Genomic DNA, 19088 nt, shown 5'->3' on the forward strand with positions numbered 1-19088 from the left:
AATAACAATGAGTGCTTTAAACGCAAATCTTTTTTTTTTTTTTCTACAACACTAGATCATTACTTATTGGGACAATGGGTGTCATATCTTGGTATGAACACACAGAAAAATGCATGGTGGAAAGGGGAGACGATATCCACACGAATTTAAACAAGAAAAATGCACGCATTAAATTATGTTACATATCTAATTCTAATTATGTTAGACAATTGCAGTTTCATACAGTAGGACAGACTCATTCGTTGAACTTTGGTAAAGTTCATCGACCCTCGTTGTTACGATTATTCATCCACTCAGTCATCTCATAATCTATCCACCTTCTGTCGATCCTTATAAAAATGAGTTTGGTATCATAGCTCGAAATATGATGGATATTAGCATGGCTCACCATGCTAAAATGGGCTGAACAACGACACACAGAACTACTCCCCGATGGTCACGTTGCTCAAACAATTCTGGAAATAATCGGAATCTTGTATCAATCACGTCCACGTGATTTCTTGCTATGTTATCTTTATCATTGCTCAGACAGGCTCTCGTAGGAGTGATTGTTACATTTTAGTAGGTATACACGCACCTAGTGTAATCACTATCCCTGACAAATTCGAATAAAATACATTTTATTGACTTCGTGCATAACAATTCATGGATTTGCATCTGTGTTTGTAAACTTTGAACGTCGGGCAGATTAGGCAACTTTTCCCTTCGTGCGTGAGTCCTAGATTTCAGACATTCTTCCGAAGTTATTGGAGCGCTGTGCGGAGTTGTCGAGCATGAGGCGTAACGTCTGAGGGGTGCGAAGCTTCCTTGGACTTTGTACTGATTAGCAGCCGTCGTACTGTTGGTCAATATGAAGTCGTGAAGGAGATTGAATGTGCCGGGTTTCACGATATGAACACTAGGGGTTGCTATAGAACCATTTTCACGATACAAGTGGTAGGTTGCGGACAATTGGCGAAGTTCTTCGTCAATCTGCCAAAAATATAAAAAACGAATAATTCAATGGCAAGAAATAATGTTAAGTTGTCTTGAATTGATCAGTCTTTGTTGAGTCCATATCTTAATGTCATCGTTTGTGTGTTTAAGAAGTGAATACAACGACTAAACGATTGATACCGAGTACTTCATTGAATAAAAACGGATTTGTTTGCCATCTGGCGGTATTGACTTTTCTATGGTGGCTGAGCATGAGCGAGCATACAGATGCATCATAATGTGAGGATGGGGTGATGTGAAGGGGCTGCTATACTAGAAACTCAGACACAGGGTGAGATTTCGTCCTTTGGATAGTTTGCTCAGCATGGAAAGAAGGCACACTCCATGCAGGCGTCAGATATTTACTATCACAGTGGAACAATCTTTGCACGATGTGCCGTTTTGAAAAGCGCGGCTATCTTTACAGGACTTGAAAAAAAAAAACTGTTTAAGATATGTATCTTTTCTATTCATCACAAAAGCCATAAAGCAATCAGCATGATTTAACATTATTACACACCAGGCAGTACTGCTCCTGATCGATGACACCGAATTCAGGCTCGCGGTCCAGTTCGATGAAGACGATGTAGTACGAACTCGTGCATGTTTCTCGCTGGTCTGAAGAGATGAAAACAGAACCAGTAACTGGTGTTGTAAATCCTACTTTGAGCTGCAAAAGGAGTTTAAGACGACTTGAAAGTCACACCGGTTTGCCTGCATAGGTATGGCCGTAGGCACGGGGAGGGGGTATAGGGGACATGCAGCAGCCATCCCTCACCCACATACACATTTTGGATTTTCACCCCCCCTTTTTTTTTCTTTAGACTCAGATATTAGATTTAATACTAAAACTACTTACTTCTGTGTTTTTTTTTCTGTGTTTGTTAATTATAATTTTTCGCTATCCACGGGGATGAGAGAATATAATGTGCATGATCACGATATCCGTCACAATTCTATTCACTGAAATGTAGATTTTTTTTTTTCAAATATTACCAGAAATGTAAACTAGATCGTTGAAGAGGGGACTACTAGTACTCCATCCAAGTTTGAACACATCCCCCCCCCCAAAAAAAAAAAAAAAAAAAAAATCCTGAGAACAGCCGTGTTTGCCTGCGCAGTGTAAACTTGTCCACTGACAACCAATAAAAGAAGCAAGGAAGGAGAGGAAGGATAGAGAGGGGTGCGACAAAGATGGCTATAACTGCTATGTACATAGTCATGGCTATACTTTCACTTTCTCTGGAATTTTGCGTATTGTGTTTACTTCTACTTTACGAAATCATTGTCAAGTATACAATAGAATTAAGTAACAATTTAGCGGTACAATTGTACTAACATTTTTTAACATAGATCTGTGCATTTTGTTTTTCATTTCGTCATCATGAGATTATTTTTAACTGTGTCCACTTTGGTTGGCTATCTCTGAATTAAAGGATAATGATGTATACTACACTGTACATATGGTTCAAACAGTAATGCTCTGTTTTTTTTTTTTATTCATGGTGTGTAATGTAATTTGTTCATTTCACCTTGTATTATGAAAACCTTGTTCTACACAAGTACTGATAAATAAAGTATATGTTTACTAAAAGTAACAATGTGAATGACGATTCACACATCAGCCTTAACAATTTGTTGGCACGAAAAGGGTTAACAGGACGGATGCCCACCAAGATCTTCTAGCAGAGAGCTCTCCGCCACGGCGTAGTCCTGGATCTTGACCGTAGGCCAGCTGCCCACAGCGGTAGTCACTGCTTGGTGGACCATCCGCTGGTCAACCTTCTCTCCGGTTACATTCAACATTTGTCCAGACCTTAGGAAGTCACGAAAAATTACAAAATTACAGAGAATAGTCGCCTTTTAAGCGTTAGAATAGTTGAAATGCAAATACTGTGTCCAATTTAATGTGTATTTACGTATGTAATATTTCAATAGTCTCAATATTTCTATAGCGGAAGGCCTACCATCTCAGGAGGTACGTCAGATAAACATAATAATAAATTTGAGTGTAGCGCCATAATCTTTGTATGCACGAAGATTCTTTCCAAACGTAATATTACCACATATTAACAATTATCAATTAATACTCGTGTGTGTGTGTGTGTGTGTGTGTGTGTGTGTTCGTCTTTCTGTTACGTCTCTGCTCATTTTGCTTTTGTGTGGACTCACATAATAATGCATTAATGATATGGTTAGTATTGAAAAATGGCGTCCTGTATTTTCTCTTTGGAATAGAATTCGGGGTAAATTGATAGGCCCTACAAACAATTTATTCTTACCATAGAGTTCTTGTAGCTCTATGCTTTTCAGAAAGGTACTTTTGATTCTGATTTACCGTATATTAGGCATATGGTAGGCTTTATGCGGGATATGATTCACAATGTAAAGACCTACCTGTACATAAATTCAATCACTGGTGTATTTTGGTGGAAACGAGTCACCCTTATGACGTCACCACATCGGAACCGATAAATGCCGAAGCTCTGTGTGATGACCAACTCATAGACGCCTCCGATGTCTAGCTCATCGATGAGGATTGTTTGGGGGTCCTCGTCATTCCTACACTCGTAGTGGACAAATAAATAAGGCTCTCAGAAACTCGGCACTACAATAATTATCTAGAAAATGAGGCGCACAAAGTTCCCTCCCCCCCCCAAAAAAAAAAATGAAGACAAAGAAATAGTATAAATGATATGATATACCGATTAATATGAGTTAGCTCATATCTAATGATCAATCAATAAAGTTTAAATGTGTCAGAAAACGTCGTCTGCACTGTTCTAACACTTCTAATAAAAAGAAAATTGTAATTTGTAATGCAGTTGTAAATGGCATTGGGAATTTTTATGTATTCAATAATATGAATTTTATGGATCATCCGAGATTTTTTAATCAAGTTTGTATCAGATGTCATCGAAATGCTATATTGATAAAGCTTTAATTGCTTTAGCTTTTATTCGTCTTATTTTGTCCACTCGTATTTTCACAGGGTGGCTCAAATTATTAGTGAGTTGAATACTGTTGTCCGTGGAGGCCCCGCATGAACATTAAACATACATGCACAAACATTGAAGCAAGGACTCTTTCCTTTCCACCAATCGAGGCATAATCATACAAACACTTCATAATTCTAATTTGGATGAATGCAGCAGACAGATGAGGTAAATTTTGGCATAGAATTTACACCCTTTTGCCTATATGAGGGCGCTGTCAATGTAGCGAGATGATACTCATCAAGACTTGCATGTTGTCTTCGTGGATGAACTCGTATACAGTGAGGCCAGGCAGGAGGACGAATTCATCTTTGCCGGAAGTGGGCCAAAGGTTAATTCCCATGATGCCTTCAGTAGCCCCGTAACCAGGAGCGAAAATAGGAATGTCTTTAGAAGTTTGAAATGGAGAAAAAAGAAAGCAGGCAGTGATTGGCATACACCTTTATAGTCAAATATTTGACGATAAAGGTACTACATTTAGCTTAGACAATAATTAATGATCTTAAAGATATAGGCCTTACTCGTCAACATTACATTCACGTTATTGTCATGACAGTATTCCAAGACATAAAACTATGACTATACTATGACAATAGATAGACCCCTTGGGAGCAAGCGCGCCGGAACACTTCTGGTTTTTTTTTTTTTTTTTTTTTTTTTTGGGGGGGGGGGGGGGGGGGGCAAAATCTCAACGGGGGCACATTAGTGACGATGTGAGATCCTCGTCGCGGGAGCGAAGCGAGCGGGGGGGGGGGGTGGAAAGGGGAATCCCCCCCCCCCCCCACTGTAGGGAGCTTTTGTAAAACAGGGTACAAAAGTCGCGTTTATAGACCATTTAAAAGCAAATTTCTAAGGAATTAAACATAGTGAAAAATAATCAGTGTAAAGGGCTATGATTATTACATATACGGGAGTATACATAATAATGTGATGGTGTGAGATCCTCGGCGAGGGTGTGGGAGGGGGGATATCCCCTCCCACGGTAAGGACTTTTTTTTTGTAAAAACAGAGTATGAAAGTCGCGTTTATAGAGAATTTAAAGCAAATTTCTAGGGAATTATCATATTGAAAAAATCAGTTGGAAGGACTATGATCATAACATACGGGAGTACATTAATAATGTGATGGTGCGAGATCCTCGGCGAGGGAGCGAAGCGACCGAGTGGGGGGAGGGTGTGGGAGGGGACACACCCCCTCCCACGGTAGGGACTTTTTGTAAAAACAGAGTATAAAAGTAGCGTTTATAGAACATTTAAAAGCAAATTCTAGGTAATTAACATATTGAAAAAAAAAAATCAGTTGGAAGGACTATTATGATCTTAACATACGTGGGTATATCATGTGATGGTGTGAGGTCCTCGTCGAGGGAGCGAAGCGACCGAGCGGGGGAGGGTGTGGGATGGGGATACCCCCTCCCACGGTAGGGACTTTTTGTAAAAACAGAGTATAAAAGTTGCTTTTATAGAGCATTTTAGATTAGATTTCTGAGGGAATAAACACAGTAAAAGAAATCACGGCGAATGACTGTGATAATAACTTATGAAGACTTTTCATCTTACTATAAGTACGGGCAGAACGAGCGAGCCACTTTTACTTTGCAATTTATCTGAAATGTACTCATTAAAAGCTTAAACATGATCGCATCGTTCCAACAATAAAAAATATTCTTATACTGCTAGAAAGCAAAGAAGAAAATGAAAAATGTAAGGTTTACTAAAGGTATGTTTCAGCGGGCACACTCGAGGACACGAGGCTACCATCTATATACTAGATTTACTCATAAGTTATTATTAGTGTATAGATACAATAATGTACGTTGTTAGTGTGTTATAATTTTCGCCCCGTTAGGGGCGAAAAATTTTGCATTTTCAGTTATGAAATGACAACATTTACACAAGAAATATGCCTTTATTGTTCATTTTGGTCTTTAAATCAGTGATTAATTATTTGTTACAGGGGGCACTTGGGGGGGGGGGGGGGTGGGGGGCAAAAACTCGTTTTGCCCCCCAATATTTGTTTGGGGGGGGGGGGGCAAGTGCCACGCCTGCCCCCCCCCCCCCCCCCCCCCGCTTCCGGCGCCTTTGCTTGGGAGTACGTCTCCCCTTGGCATTAACCTTCAACCTGTGACGTCAGTGATTTTTTAAATTCAGCATACTGAGTGACTCGTGCCTTCTGCCTTTTACCTTTCCTGTTGACCCGTTAAGAGTCATTGATGTAACATGAGTATACGAGTCATGCAAAATATTCAAAATATCGAATTAGGTAGCTCAAAATATCTTTGTACGCAAAAATACAACTTAAATTGGTTATCAACAAGTAATAACAAAAGCGACTGCACCCTTTCACTTCGGAGATATGCATTTCCACAAGTGGTTTATATCACATGAAGATTTATTAATTTTTGAATACCTTTGGCATACGAATCTAGAAGCACTTCTCGCAGTCCGGCGCTGTCATTGCGTTGATGTATTGAATATGAGGCCACACTCTACGAATGATACCATCGAAGCCTTTTTCAAATTCTGCCTCAATTCATCGGCTCTTTCCGGGTCTCCGTCCCCGAGGGCTCTGGTTAGAGCTTCCTGCACATCGGAGGCCAGGTTCAAGTAAGAGATGGACCCCTTTTCGATGTCGTGTACGATGTCGCGCCAGCAATACTCTAGCTGACGCATTGCCGACATGAGATTGGAAGTAAAGTTGGCCTGAATTCCTCCCAAGTTGCGATCCCGAAGTCCAAAGAGGAGATGGATGTAGGTGGCTTCAAAGGGGCGACTGATGAAGAAACCTTCAGGTGGGGTTGACGTCATCACTAAAAACATTTTCATCCAGCGAGGAATGAGTGACCCGGGGCCCGTCAGAAATCCGCCGTCTGTGTATCTACAGAAAAAGTAAACCAGTCTGTTAGTCCAGTGTACCATGAAACCTGCTGTCAACCTTCCTTTATCAAAACTCGATGTAAAATTAGTTAATCTCAACATAACCATTTTCATTAAGAAGTGAATTTCACATTAAAATAATGAAGCATTGATAGTTAATTGGAAACATAAATCATCTTTACAGGTTATACCGCATTACAAGACGTGCGTAGTGACTTATGATAATGAAGACAAATCAAGACTCAAGTTTTTAATGTGCATTATTAAAACAGTGTTATTATATATTATGCAAAGATGACATAATACCAGTGTAGATGTTTATACAAATGTTCCAATATGTTATTCACGTGGAACAATGTTAAAGTCGTGTTATGCGACACACTCATATCGGCTGTGACTTAACTGGAGAAGAACTTTAGCTGAGATGAATATCATGCTGACAGGCTGCATTGACCACATCATTTTTCAGTTATATTCTATTCAACTGCAGCTCTTCATTCTGGTTTCAGTTGTGAGAGTTTTGTCCAATACTCCGTGTTGTTGTGTCGCATCTTTAGGTTTCTTTTGATAGTGTCTTTGAACCTGAGGCGGGGGCGTCCTTTGTCTTTTAGCCAGAAGGCAGTTGAGAATATAAGGTCTGCTATGGTAACATGTCGGAAGACATTCTCATGAGGCGTTCAGTCCAATTAAGATTTTTTTTTTTTCTGATAAGAGGACTTTCATATAAGAGGACGGTCTAATATTCCCTTGTTTCATCACAATGCTCCGGCTTATCTTTATGATGGAGCGCAATATTGTCGCATCACAAAGGGGTGTAGCTTTTCACCTGTGCAGGTCCTTAAAGTCTCTATAGAAGAGTAGACACTATGACTGTGCGGTAGATCTCGCTCTTAACCTGGATGGATGCACAGTGGTTAAAATTCATGAAATTCTTCCGCCGAGATGTTTTCATTGCAACTGATTGACAAAATGCCCTACATCGACGTAAATAAGCACTGAATTGATCAGTGTTTTAGTAGTAGCCATGATAAAAATCATGGGCGTACATACTCGAGCAGGATTCGAACCTACGACCTCCTGATTACCGGACAGGCGTCATCTCCACTAGACCACCAAGCTTTCGCCCGACAGCAAGTGTTGGTTCTAATCCTTATAGCATGCAGCGGGCACTGCTTTATTATCAAAATTCATGAAATTCTTCCGCCGAGATGTTTTCATTGCAACTGACTGACAAATTGCCCTACATCGACGTAAATAAGCACTGAATTAATCAGTGTTTTAGTAGTAGCCATGGTCAAAATCATGGGCGTACATACTCGAGCAGCAGCTGCAGCAGGATTCGAACCTACGACCTCCTGATCACTGCTATAAGGATTAGAACCAACACTTGCTGTCGGGCGAAAGCTCGGTAGTCTAGTGGAGATGACGCCTGTCCGGTAATCAGGAGGTCGTAGGTTCGAATCCTGCTTGAGTATGTACGCCCATGATTTTTTATCATGGCTACTACTGAAACACTGATCAATTCAGTGCTTATTTACGTCGATGTAGGGCAATTTGTCAATCAGTTGCAATGCACAGTGGTTATTCTACAGTCTCTGACTGTGGTTGAAAGCTAGCCAGCAAATCACTAACGTTGATAGAAGCCTGGATCTACTACTGCAAAGTAAATCTTTGTGACTTTTTCTACTACAGGTATCATTCATCAAAAAAATTACCAGTTGTGGAAGAGCATATTTTTACAGTTTGGACGTTCGCAAAGTTTATTAAGCAAAAAGTCGAAATACCGAGTCTTAGGCGCAGTATACAGCCAGATGTCACGCTGTAGCGAGCTCTTCAGGGGAAAATTGTCGAACGTCACCCTCATCGTCAGGCCAAACAATATGCCATACTGTCTAGCTAGGAACGACTTCAGGTAAGGCCACATCTTGGACTTTCCGGTGGTGCCTGATGTGAGGGCAAATCGCTCGGGAAACTCCTGCGTGAGCACGCCCTTCTCCCCCATAGCCATACGGTCTACATAGGAGCGGTAGCGCTCATAGACTGTCAATGGCTGCTGCTCCTGAAGGTCCGTCAAGGAACATATCGCCTAGTGCAGAGGAAATGAAGTAAACATACATCTTATGATGATAATGCCTTGCTTGTAAAGACATGGAATAGGGGCAGGACAGCGTCAGTGTCAATGTACGTGAATGAGGAAAGATAGACCTATAGGCCTATAGAGGAGAAGGAAGAGGGGGAGGAGAGGCATCGGTCGAGTAGAAATTCAAGAGCAAGGATCGAAGTATAGTCAATTACCAAACGCTTTGTGGAAGGTAAACCAACCTTTATCTTGTGTTGCTTGCCATAGACAGTGTCACAATTTTTCTTGATTATTTCAAGTAGATATTCCTCTTGTATTTGACGTGGGTTCTTCCAAGCCTCCACGTGTTCTTGCATGCGCAGTATGTTGCGCAGAAGAGTAAGATGGACTAGGAAAAAGTGCGTCAATGCGGTGAAGACTGTATGGCCTTTAGACATTCGAAGAGTGGTCATCCGAAGAGTTGCTGCTGATAGCAGGAGGGACAACAACCCAAAAACTCCTAATGTTGCATGGGAGACAAATGGTACATATTGATATCAATAATGACAGTATAAGCAGGGAGGTGGGAACCCCCTGGTATAAGACTTCAAAAGCCACTCAACGTAGAACAAGAAACGATTCTGCCAACTTATATCCTTTGCGAATGAACTGTTGATTAATTGCTACCTTGTCTACTCACAAGGGAAGCTTTTCATTTGTGAGAGCAATTCATTCACCTTATAGTGGAAAGTGTTCCCATATATATATATATATATATATATATATATCTTTTGATACATTCTGCGAGTCCAGACCTTTACATCGATCTTCTATCACACATTCTAAGCCAAACTTCTGCTACAGCTCGGAATAGGTTTGATATACAGAAAAAAAAAAACAACAACTAGTGTTGATTTCATTGAACATGTGGTTTACCATGGATGTAACTGAACAGGTATAACGGATAAAAGATGCCACAGAGACAGAAAAAGCTGGTTAATGGTTGCAAAAATAAACCGAATCTCAAACATTTTTCATCGAAAGACTAGTCATCCTGCCCGTCGAGATATACAATTAGCTGCACACATAGCAAAGGCACTCACCTATAAGTATCCGTATCCAAAGAGGTTGATCGTTATCTGTCACTGATCGTTGAAAGAAGTAAAGTCCGAACATTAGAGAGCAAAGAGAAACAACAAGAAGCTTGCCTTTGATGGATCGACGAGTCATTGTCTTTATCCCCTGCAGCTTCCCTTTTTACATAAAACGTATCTGTGAAGCGTTTCTGTACTCCTGGAAGCTGGAATTATTTTCCAGTTATCGCATCACAAAGTTGCCTATAGCAGGGCGTACAGATATTCCTGCTCAGTTTCTTGCAACTCTTGTATGACCACAGTTCTTGATTTGTTGTCTTCGTTATAATCGATTTGCGACCAGTGGATTAGCGATTGGAAACAGAGTAGAGCACTAAGAGTTTGTAAATGATTAAAAAAAGGTAATCCAAACTGGACAATGATTATCAAAGTGTCTGAGCTGGAATATTCACGACGTATTAAATCACAGACGTGTCTAAGCTTACGGGTACGAACTTTTTCTCACTGTAACGCAATGTTTTGTTGGCATTTACAGGAAATTCATTATCATGATCTGCTCCACGTTCTTCATCCTGACTTCCAAATCAAAGGTGTGTTTGAGTAAACAAAGATATTACCAATTTGAGGCTGGGTGAGCAATTCGTGCCAAACGTCAGTTAATTCTCATCATGAATTCAACATCCCCGGGGCTTTTAGGTGTTTCCCTCCACCATCTCCCCGCTTCGATTACAATACTATCGTTGGAAAGTTCAGAAAGTCTTGGGTTTTGTTGCGATTGTCTTATTATTTATCCCATCTTTAAAGGAACCAAAAAACATATGGGGGACTGAAGCACTCCACTGCCCTTTCCCCTGTATTGCGTCTCCCACTATCTTGGACTACATAACTTCATTTGTATGCAAACACTTTGTCTACAACAGTGTAATTTGGTATTTTCCTTTTTTAAATCACTGAATTACTCCTGTAAGCCCAACATAGCATACAAGACAGTCAAACTGATGCAATGGGTCTTTACTGGAACGATCTCTCCACAACATGTTTAGTTTACATTAATTTCTGTTTTTCAGAGAAGCAACGTGCAGTGTGTACAAGAAATCGATAGAGGCTGCTTTCTCTCTTGTAAAATCTTGCTATTCAGAAATGCATTTTGATCCACTGAGAAAACGAGCATACACTGTGTCTTGGGTATGGTCATTTATGGCAGACTATTTTCTTTTCTTTTTTTTTTACGTCAACGATATATTTTGTCATACTGCGAACGAGTGCAACCGCAGTTTACACAAGCCATCGATAAGCGCTGTGCAGAGACAGACCACTGTGTAAATCTAACTTCGTGTAAGGGATGTTTAAGAGATGTAAATCGGCTTAGTCGCTCTTCGGGATGTTATTGTTTTAATATTGTCTCATTCATTTTTTTTTTCTGTTTCGAAAGTATACTGCGTATGCTATAGATGAAAAATAAACGAGTGAACAAGATATCCTGTTTTGATTTTTTGTAGACCTGGAACAGACATTCATATAACGTCAATACATTGAAATAATCACAATAACTCATTCTGTTTCGACTGTAATCCAAGACAGGTTCTCTGCAATAAGACAGAAACATACGAGGCGACTTTCAGTGGCCTACAATCTTTACCTATATAAGCCCACTACACCTTCCATCATCTAACACAAACGTGCGACTACATCCACGCTCAAGGGTGCGCATAACAGACACACAAAAGACCCCCCCCCCCCAAAAAAAAAAAAAAAGAAAAAGAAAAAAGAAAAAAGTGAGTAAATAAATGTATAAAGGCACATTTTGAGGCAAAACAAAGTCTATATTTTGAAAGAAAATGAGAAGCGGCATTTATTTTTGTGTGTGTGTGTGTGTGTTTTTTTAATAACAAAATACCACATTGTCGTCAAGCATATACAAAAAGAATGCAGTCGTCATCCAAGCAGCTCTGCATGTACACAAACAATTTATCGTATATGGACACAAACTCTGCTATAAGCACAAACATAAGGCTACAGACACACACACATGAAACATAACTGACTGTCTATATAACCTACTTGAAATAATCAGAAAAAAAAAAAACTTCTGCAGATAGAATGCTAGTTTAGGCGAGTCTTGAAAATTTTTGATTACAATTTTATAGTGCATCACTTGTAGATAAGCATTTTGAAGGCAATCAACACTCTTGTTAGCTGTTTAAGCGGGGGAGAGGAATATTGCAAGACTTAGGTGATAGGTATAGCAAGAAAACCTTGCCATGAATAATTACAAAGACACATCCTCATGACATCAAGCCCTCACGACCGTCAGCTTTCTTTCGTTGTATCGGAATCTCGTTACAGCCGTAAAGTAAAGCATAGAAAGATTATATGTAATAATTTTGGGACCTGAATTTTTACTTCGTTGAAACGAGTTTCGTTATAGCCGTGTTCGTTTTAACGGGAGTGCAGCGCAATACATTCATACTGTGAAGGATTCACTGAATTTACTTCTTGCTTTGTGTTACGGAAGTGAGAATTACAGTATCACATCGGCGATTTAATATCGATCTTTCCCAGCTGTAGTCAAGAGATAATAAATGCCCAAGAGTCCTCTCACTTTGCTTTTTCCCCATACCTTAATTGTAACCCTTAATAAAGCTTCGAAAAACATGAGCAGCAAAGAGGATTGCACTCAAAATCAAAACAAAGCTACACTGTAGATGTATTTATGTTATGTAATAATCGTTTGTTTTCATGCATAGTGAGTAGTAAAATGTTGTTCATAAAGTCGTTGATGCTAACAGATAAACATGAAAAATGTGCTGTGTTCCTGTAATTCATCAATCTGTTCATTTCAGTGAGATGAATACATAATCACCTTTGTATTTTCTATTGTATAAAAACAAACAAGCAATAAAATATATGTATATTGATTTGATTAATGTGCATAATGCGCGCCATGATGTTGAGTCAATGTGTCAATGAGTTTCATATGGTTGCGTATGTACATTTGTATCATTGTTTATCATTTAGAAATATGTTATAACAGTGCAAAGTTCTTTAAGGCATCCATCCATGTATTTGTTTATGTATGCGAGTGTGGCTGAGTCTTTACAGAACTGCACACGCTTGGCTCCCAAGTTGAACCTTGTCCCGTGAGATCACAATGCAAACGACCGTTGCAGACGACAATTTGTTCACAATAATGTACATGACATGTGTGACATTGATTTCACAGCAGTGCGTATACGCGTATCAACCACTGAAATCAAGGTATCGAAATAAGAAAGCGCTCTTTTGGATTATCATGATTTCGCCTGAAACTCATGTTGTAAAAACTATCAATACGGCTAGCGGGAGAGAATGTATACTATTGGATACCAGCTTTTATATTACAGTCAACTATTAAAAGTATCTAATTTTAGCAGCTGACAGCAAAAGCACTAAAAATAACGTGATATGAGTTGGATTATGTTGCAGCACTGTCAGCTACCAATTGGACAGCTTTATCGGGAAACTTTAGGTGGTGTTGGTTTGGGACAGACGAATGACTTTCTTTACATACAGAAGTCCGAGATGGTCACTAGATTTGGACTCTATAGCGCTATTTCAAGAACTCTACAGAGGAAGACATTGTACATCATTCTGACTTTGGTTTGGCGTCAAGAGTTTTCAAGGTTGTTTTAGAATCGCCGAGACATGGAGGCAAAGGAGCTGTGAAACTTACGGATGCTACAGCACCAGAGGACATGAATATCATTCAAAAATCTCTTGACTTGGATGATGCACAAGGTCTTCAATTTAAGGTATTTGTTGGTCTGATGTTGCATTTTTGTCATTTTGGGAGAATTTGCGCAGAATGAGGCGGCATTGCTTTGAAATTCACAACGGGGAGAAAAAAAAAACAACAACAAAAAAAAACTAGAAATGTCGCAATGGCGACTGGTATGCCTCCGCCATAATGCATGATTCTCCTAATAGGTCTAGATAGTACATGTGGACAATGTGTGATAACATTTTCACAAATTGGCAAAATATTAAAATGACAAATTTGTCACAAATGTGTTGAATGTTCACCTTCCTTGACCTAGGTTTAATTGGATGAATAGGAGAGCATATATTTGGGATTTAAGGAGTTTAACTTGACTTTGACCCATTCATACGTTTATGCATTGAGTAATTTTCAAGGTATGGAGAAAAAGTGCAATTTCTGTATTGAATAGTAAATTGTTACCATTTTCATCTGGCCTTTGACCCTAAAATTCATAAGATAATCACTGTCAGGCAGAACATGCATAAATATGTAGTACGTTTCAAGATAACTTGAGCCACTTCCGAGATATGGAGGAAAAACTTAGTTCAGCACTTTCACTTGATCTTTGACCTTTGAGGCAAAAACAAAAACAAAAACAAAAAAAGCTTTCCAGAGAATCTCCATTAGGTTATACATGCATACACCAAGTGTTACAAAAAAATAATCCTGCTGGCATTGCATAAACATGAGGGAAATAGTAAAATTTTGAAGTGTTGCCCTTAACCTTTGACCCCTGACCTTTGACCCCATGAACCCTAAATTCGCTAGATAATCACTGCCAGTCAGTACATACTATGTTCCATGAAGATACCTTGAATAATTTCCAAGGTACAGAGAAAAAAGGTGAAGTTTTAATATTTTTACTTGACCTTTTGACCTTTGACCTCATGACCCAAACTTTCACCAGAGAATCTTAATCGGGTAATACATGTATACACTAAGTTTCAAGAAAATATCTTCAGGCATTGCATAGATATGATGGAAATAGTGAAATTTTATGTATTTGACCTTGACCTTTTGACCTTGAGCATGATGTGCACCCAAAAGTTGATACGCACAACTTCACCCCCTAATAGACATACATGCCAAGTTTCATTAGGATACCTAAAAAGGTTTTGATAGTTACCCTGTCCACAAAATTCATTACGGACGGACGGAAGGACGGACGGACGGACGGAAGGACGGACAGACGGACAACCCGAAAACATAATGCCTCTGGCACCACTTCGTGGCGGAGGCATAAAAAGTGGTATAATAAAAACCATATAGTAGACTTGCTAAGGGGGTAAACGCTGCATTTTTTAGTACAAATGTCCTACTTGGCACAGATGTTCCCTAGGGCAAATGGAAAATTTTCATCATGGATTATACTTGACGTGACGTGACGTGTGAAGTGCGCGACATTTCCTCAGGACAATCTCATATTTTTCGCAGTTACATTCTCCTTCCTATCGTTTTATATTGGAGACTCACATTCTAACATGACCATGGATTGATCGCTGAGTTGGAAATGTTTTAACATCTTGCATATATCGAGATATAGACGTCTTCTTATCCACGTCACGGTGTGCATTTACTGAACTCATTTTTACCTAGTCCCATACATACATTGTTCATCTGTGCGTTTCATTACCTCTTTGCATGGGACATCTATGCCTTCTGCCTTTTAATACTGGAACCGAGGATCACTGCTCTGTGACATTCACCATCAAGTTTTGCTCTGTAAGTTTACAGTAAATAAACTGTGCATATATTTTGAACTTATCTATACACTTGTTTCTGTGCAAAATGGCGCAATGGTGAAATTCAAACCACTACGGACGAATAAGTGCCGGGGACAACCAGGCACCCCATCTTTCAAATTCAAATTCCCAAAAGGAATCACAACAGACAGTGTATCCTACTCTATAGATCTAATTTCGAAAGTGCATAACACTGTGCCTGAAGAACTTTCTGCCACAGACTTCTACGCAGGAGAATTGGCACAGATATACCCCGATTTAAACTCTGAGATCTGCCGCCATTTTGCCTTGCAAATAACCTCATCGGATAGTGCCAATGACTCGCTTCACTCTTCACAGAACAGTTCAATTGTGAATCACATACCATCTGACAATGAAGAACAAAACACCTGCGAAATCTGTGCTCTTAAATGTAAGGGCATGGAACGCATTTGTATGAGGTGTAAAAGCCTACACTTTCGTGTCGACCAGCTGTGTATGGATGTGAAAAGAATTCAACATGCTGTCGATGCGCTACTAGACGCTCCCTCTAATGCCAGATGCCCCACACCACCAAAGTCGAATCAAACATCTTCAAGAATGCACATACCTCCTGACAATGAACCCACACCTCCCGGTACAGCGAGAAGTCCGCGCCCAAACTCATCATCTCCTACCCAACAATCTACTCGACCCCCTCCACAACAATCTCGTCTAGCTACGCAACCACCCACATACTCCAACGCTCCACCCCCTCCTCCACAGCGACCACCTCCGCGTCATCAATACTGGCCTGTATACCGTCCTGACCCAACAAATGTGAGTCAACCTCACCTTGATACCCAACAACCCATGTCTGGTTTTGCAATGTTCAATGTACCCCCTCCCAACTTCGCAGCCCCTCCATCACGACAACGCCCAACTTTTCAACAACCTGCAGCAACGACCCATTCATTCAATACGCGAGTCCGCCCTCCCCGATATACCCAGTTCACTCATCCGTCACACTATGGAATACCCCCCACCATCACGCCTCAACCCATGTTACGACCATCCTTTGCTTCAGTAGTTCGCGGAACAAATAATGCTATGTCCCCCTATCCCAACGTCTGCGAACTGTGTGGTGAGCCTAATCATCGGGCGCGATCATGCCGTCATGGTATCCAACTTCAGTGCAGACGTTGCTCTCAATACGGTCACAAAGCAAAAGTTTGCCCCTATTAGGTAGCTGGCCACGAAGAGTGTGCCAAAGACACAGAAGTAAGCTCAGTAAACCCTCCTGCTAATGTTTTGCCAAGAAATGAGTATTCGAAATGTTCTTCTATATTATCACGTGTTAAAGGTTTAAAAATCGCTCATCTTAATGTCAGGAGCCTTATTGATAAGATTGATGAAATTCGATTATTACTGAACAGGATTCACTTTGATTTATTATGCTTATCTGAAACATGGCTTCACGAATTGATTAGTGATGATTTGATATCAATTGATGATTATGTACTTGTACGCAAAGATAGAGTAGAAAAAAGACGTGGTGGAGGAGTTTGTATATACATTCACAAAACGCTATCTTTTATTATAAGACAGGACCTTTTTTCAGACTCTCTGGAAGCTGTATGGATTGAATTGTTACAAACTAGGATGGAAAATTTAATCGTTGGTTGTGTATATAGACCACCTAATGCAGATAGGTTGTATTTTGATTGTTTTTTGGATATTCTTGAGAAAATAACAGATGAAAATAAAGAGAATGTGATTTTGGGAGATTTGAATTATGATTATAAGTTTGATGAAAATTTGTGTAATAATCCTATCAATCTGATTGAAAATTTGTTTTTGTTAACACAAATCGTTCACAAGCCGACGAGGGTAACAGATAAATCATCAAAGTGTTTAGATCATATACTTACCAGTTTCCCTCATAAACATACTGTTTGTAATGTAGCTAAGATTTCAATCAGCGATCATTATCTTATATATACATGTGTTGACACGAGGATAAGTACTGATAGGAAACATAAAGAAATTGTCTTCCGTGATTTTAATGCGTTTGATGAGATTAGGTTCTTGGATGATCTTAAGAGAGTTTTTTCAATGAATGATTTCACGGATGAGGCAGAAGGAGTTAATGAAAAATGGATAAAATGGAAAACTATATTTTTACAAGTATGTGATATGCACGCCCCTTTAAAAAGGGTAAGAGTTAAACAGAGATGTTGTCCATGGATCACAAAAGATATTGTAAAGCTGATTTATAAAAGAGACTATTTAAAGAAAAAATGTGAATCCCAACCTCTTTTAAAGAAGGAATATCAAAGAGTCAGAAACAGTATTACAAAACTTAGACGCAGTAGTAAAAAGAAGTATATGAATGTTATATTAGATAAATGTAAAAATGACAGTAAGAGAGTGTGGAGAGAACTGAATAGAGTCACGGGTAGAAAACGTAAAGAAGATAACGTTCCGATGGAATTGACTGCCGATAAATTGAATGAATATTTTGTTAATGTCGGTAAACAAATAGTAGAAGGTGGTAAAAGTACTTTTCAATGGAATCATTCTGAATGTATTTACGAGTTTATTTTTGATTGTGTCTCTGTCGATAGCATTCGTAATTCTCTCATAAATCTTGGTAAAGATAGCAACCTTGACATTCTGAGTTTTGATTCTAAGTTGTTATGTATAGCTGCTCCTGTCATTTCTGAAACACTTTGTATTATATATAATAAGAGTTTGACTGATGGAATTGTTCCCACTGAATGGAAAAGGGCTAAAACGACGCCTATATACAAGGGCAAAGGAAGTAAAAATGATCCTTCAAATTATAGACCAATTTCTGTCGCTTGTCATGTATCAAAAATTTTTGAAAAGCAGATTAAAGATCAGTTATTGGCATATCTTCAGCAAAATGATTTGATTAACATAGATCAAGCTGCATTCTTACCCCATCACTCAACTAACACTTGTCTCCATCGAGCTGTTGATGATTGGTTGGAGTCTTTTAACGATCGTGAAGTAGTTGCAGCATGTTTTCTTGATATTTCTAAGTGTTTCGATTCAATTGATCATACGTTATTATTGCATAAGTTGGAATGTTATGGCATCAAGGGCAAACAATTGAAATGGTTTTCTGATTATTTAACTGGTAGGAGTCAAAATGTTTTTTGTCATGGTCATCTCTCAACATCTGAAAGTATCACGACAGGGGTACCACAAGGGAGTGTACTTGGGCCTATACTTTTCCTCATATTTATTAATGATATTTCCGAATCTGTATATTCATGTTCCTGTAATGTATTCGCAGATGATGTAGTAATTTATTGTTCGCACAAAGATACTGATAGAGTTACATCAATGTTGCAAAATGATCTGAACTCGATATATAGATGGTACAAGAGAAACAGATTAAGTATTAATTTAGATAAGACTAAGGTAATGTTATTAAGTCCGCGGTGCTCCGAAAGTTTGAACATTTTTCTTGATGGAAAAAGGATTGAACAGGTTCATGATTTTAGGTATTTGGGTGTTATAATAGACGACCATCTTCATTGGGATGCACACGTACAAA

At 39.2% G+C, this 19088-nt stretch overlaps 1 protein-coding gene across 1 annotated transcript; it reads right to left on the reverse strand.

Annotated features, from left to right (window-relative positions):
- Positions 1-718: 718 nt before the first annotated feature.
- Positions 719-10136, reverse strand: LOC140243974 (uncharacterized). The gene is given in 12 exon segments (XM_072323636.1): positions 719-813; positions 816-972; positions 1496-1593; positions 2649-2791; positions 3373-3537; positions 4223-4358; positions 6381-6428; positions 6431-6496; positions 6499-6848; positions 8632-8933; positions 9170-9426; positions 10115-10136. Coding segments are annotated over 12 exon segments (1839 nt in total).
- Positions 10137-19088: the final 8952 nt, after the last annotated feature.

This window comes from Diadema setosum, chromosome 20 (genome assembly GCF_964275005.1).
Source record: "Diadema setosum chromosome 20, eeDiaSeto1, whole genome shotgun sequence".
NCBI classification, from domain to species: domain Eukaryota; kingdom Metazoa; phylum Echinodermata; class Echinoidea; order Diadematoida; family Diadematidae; genus Diadema; species Diadema setosum.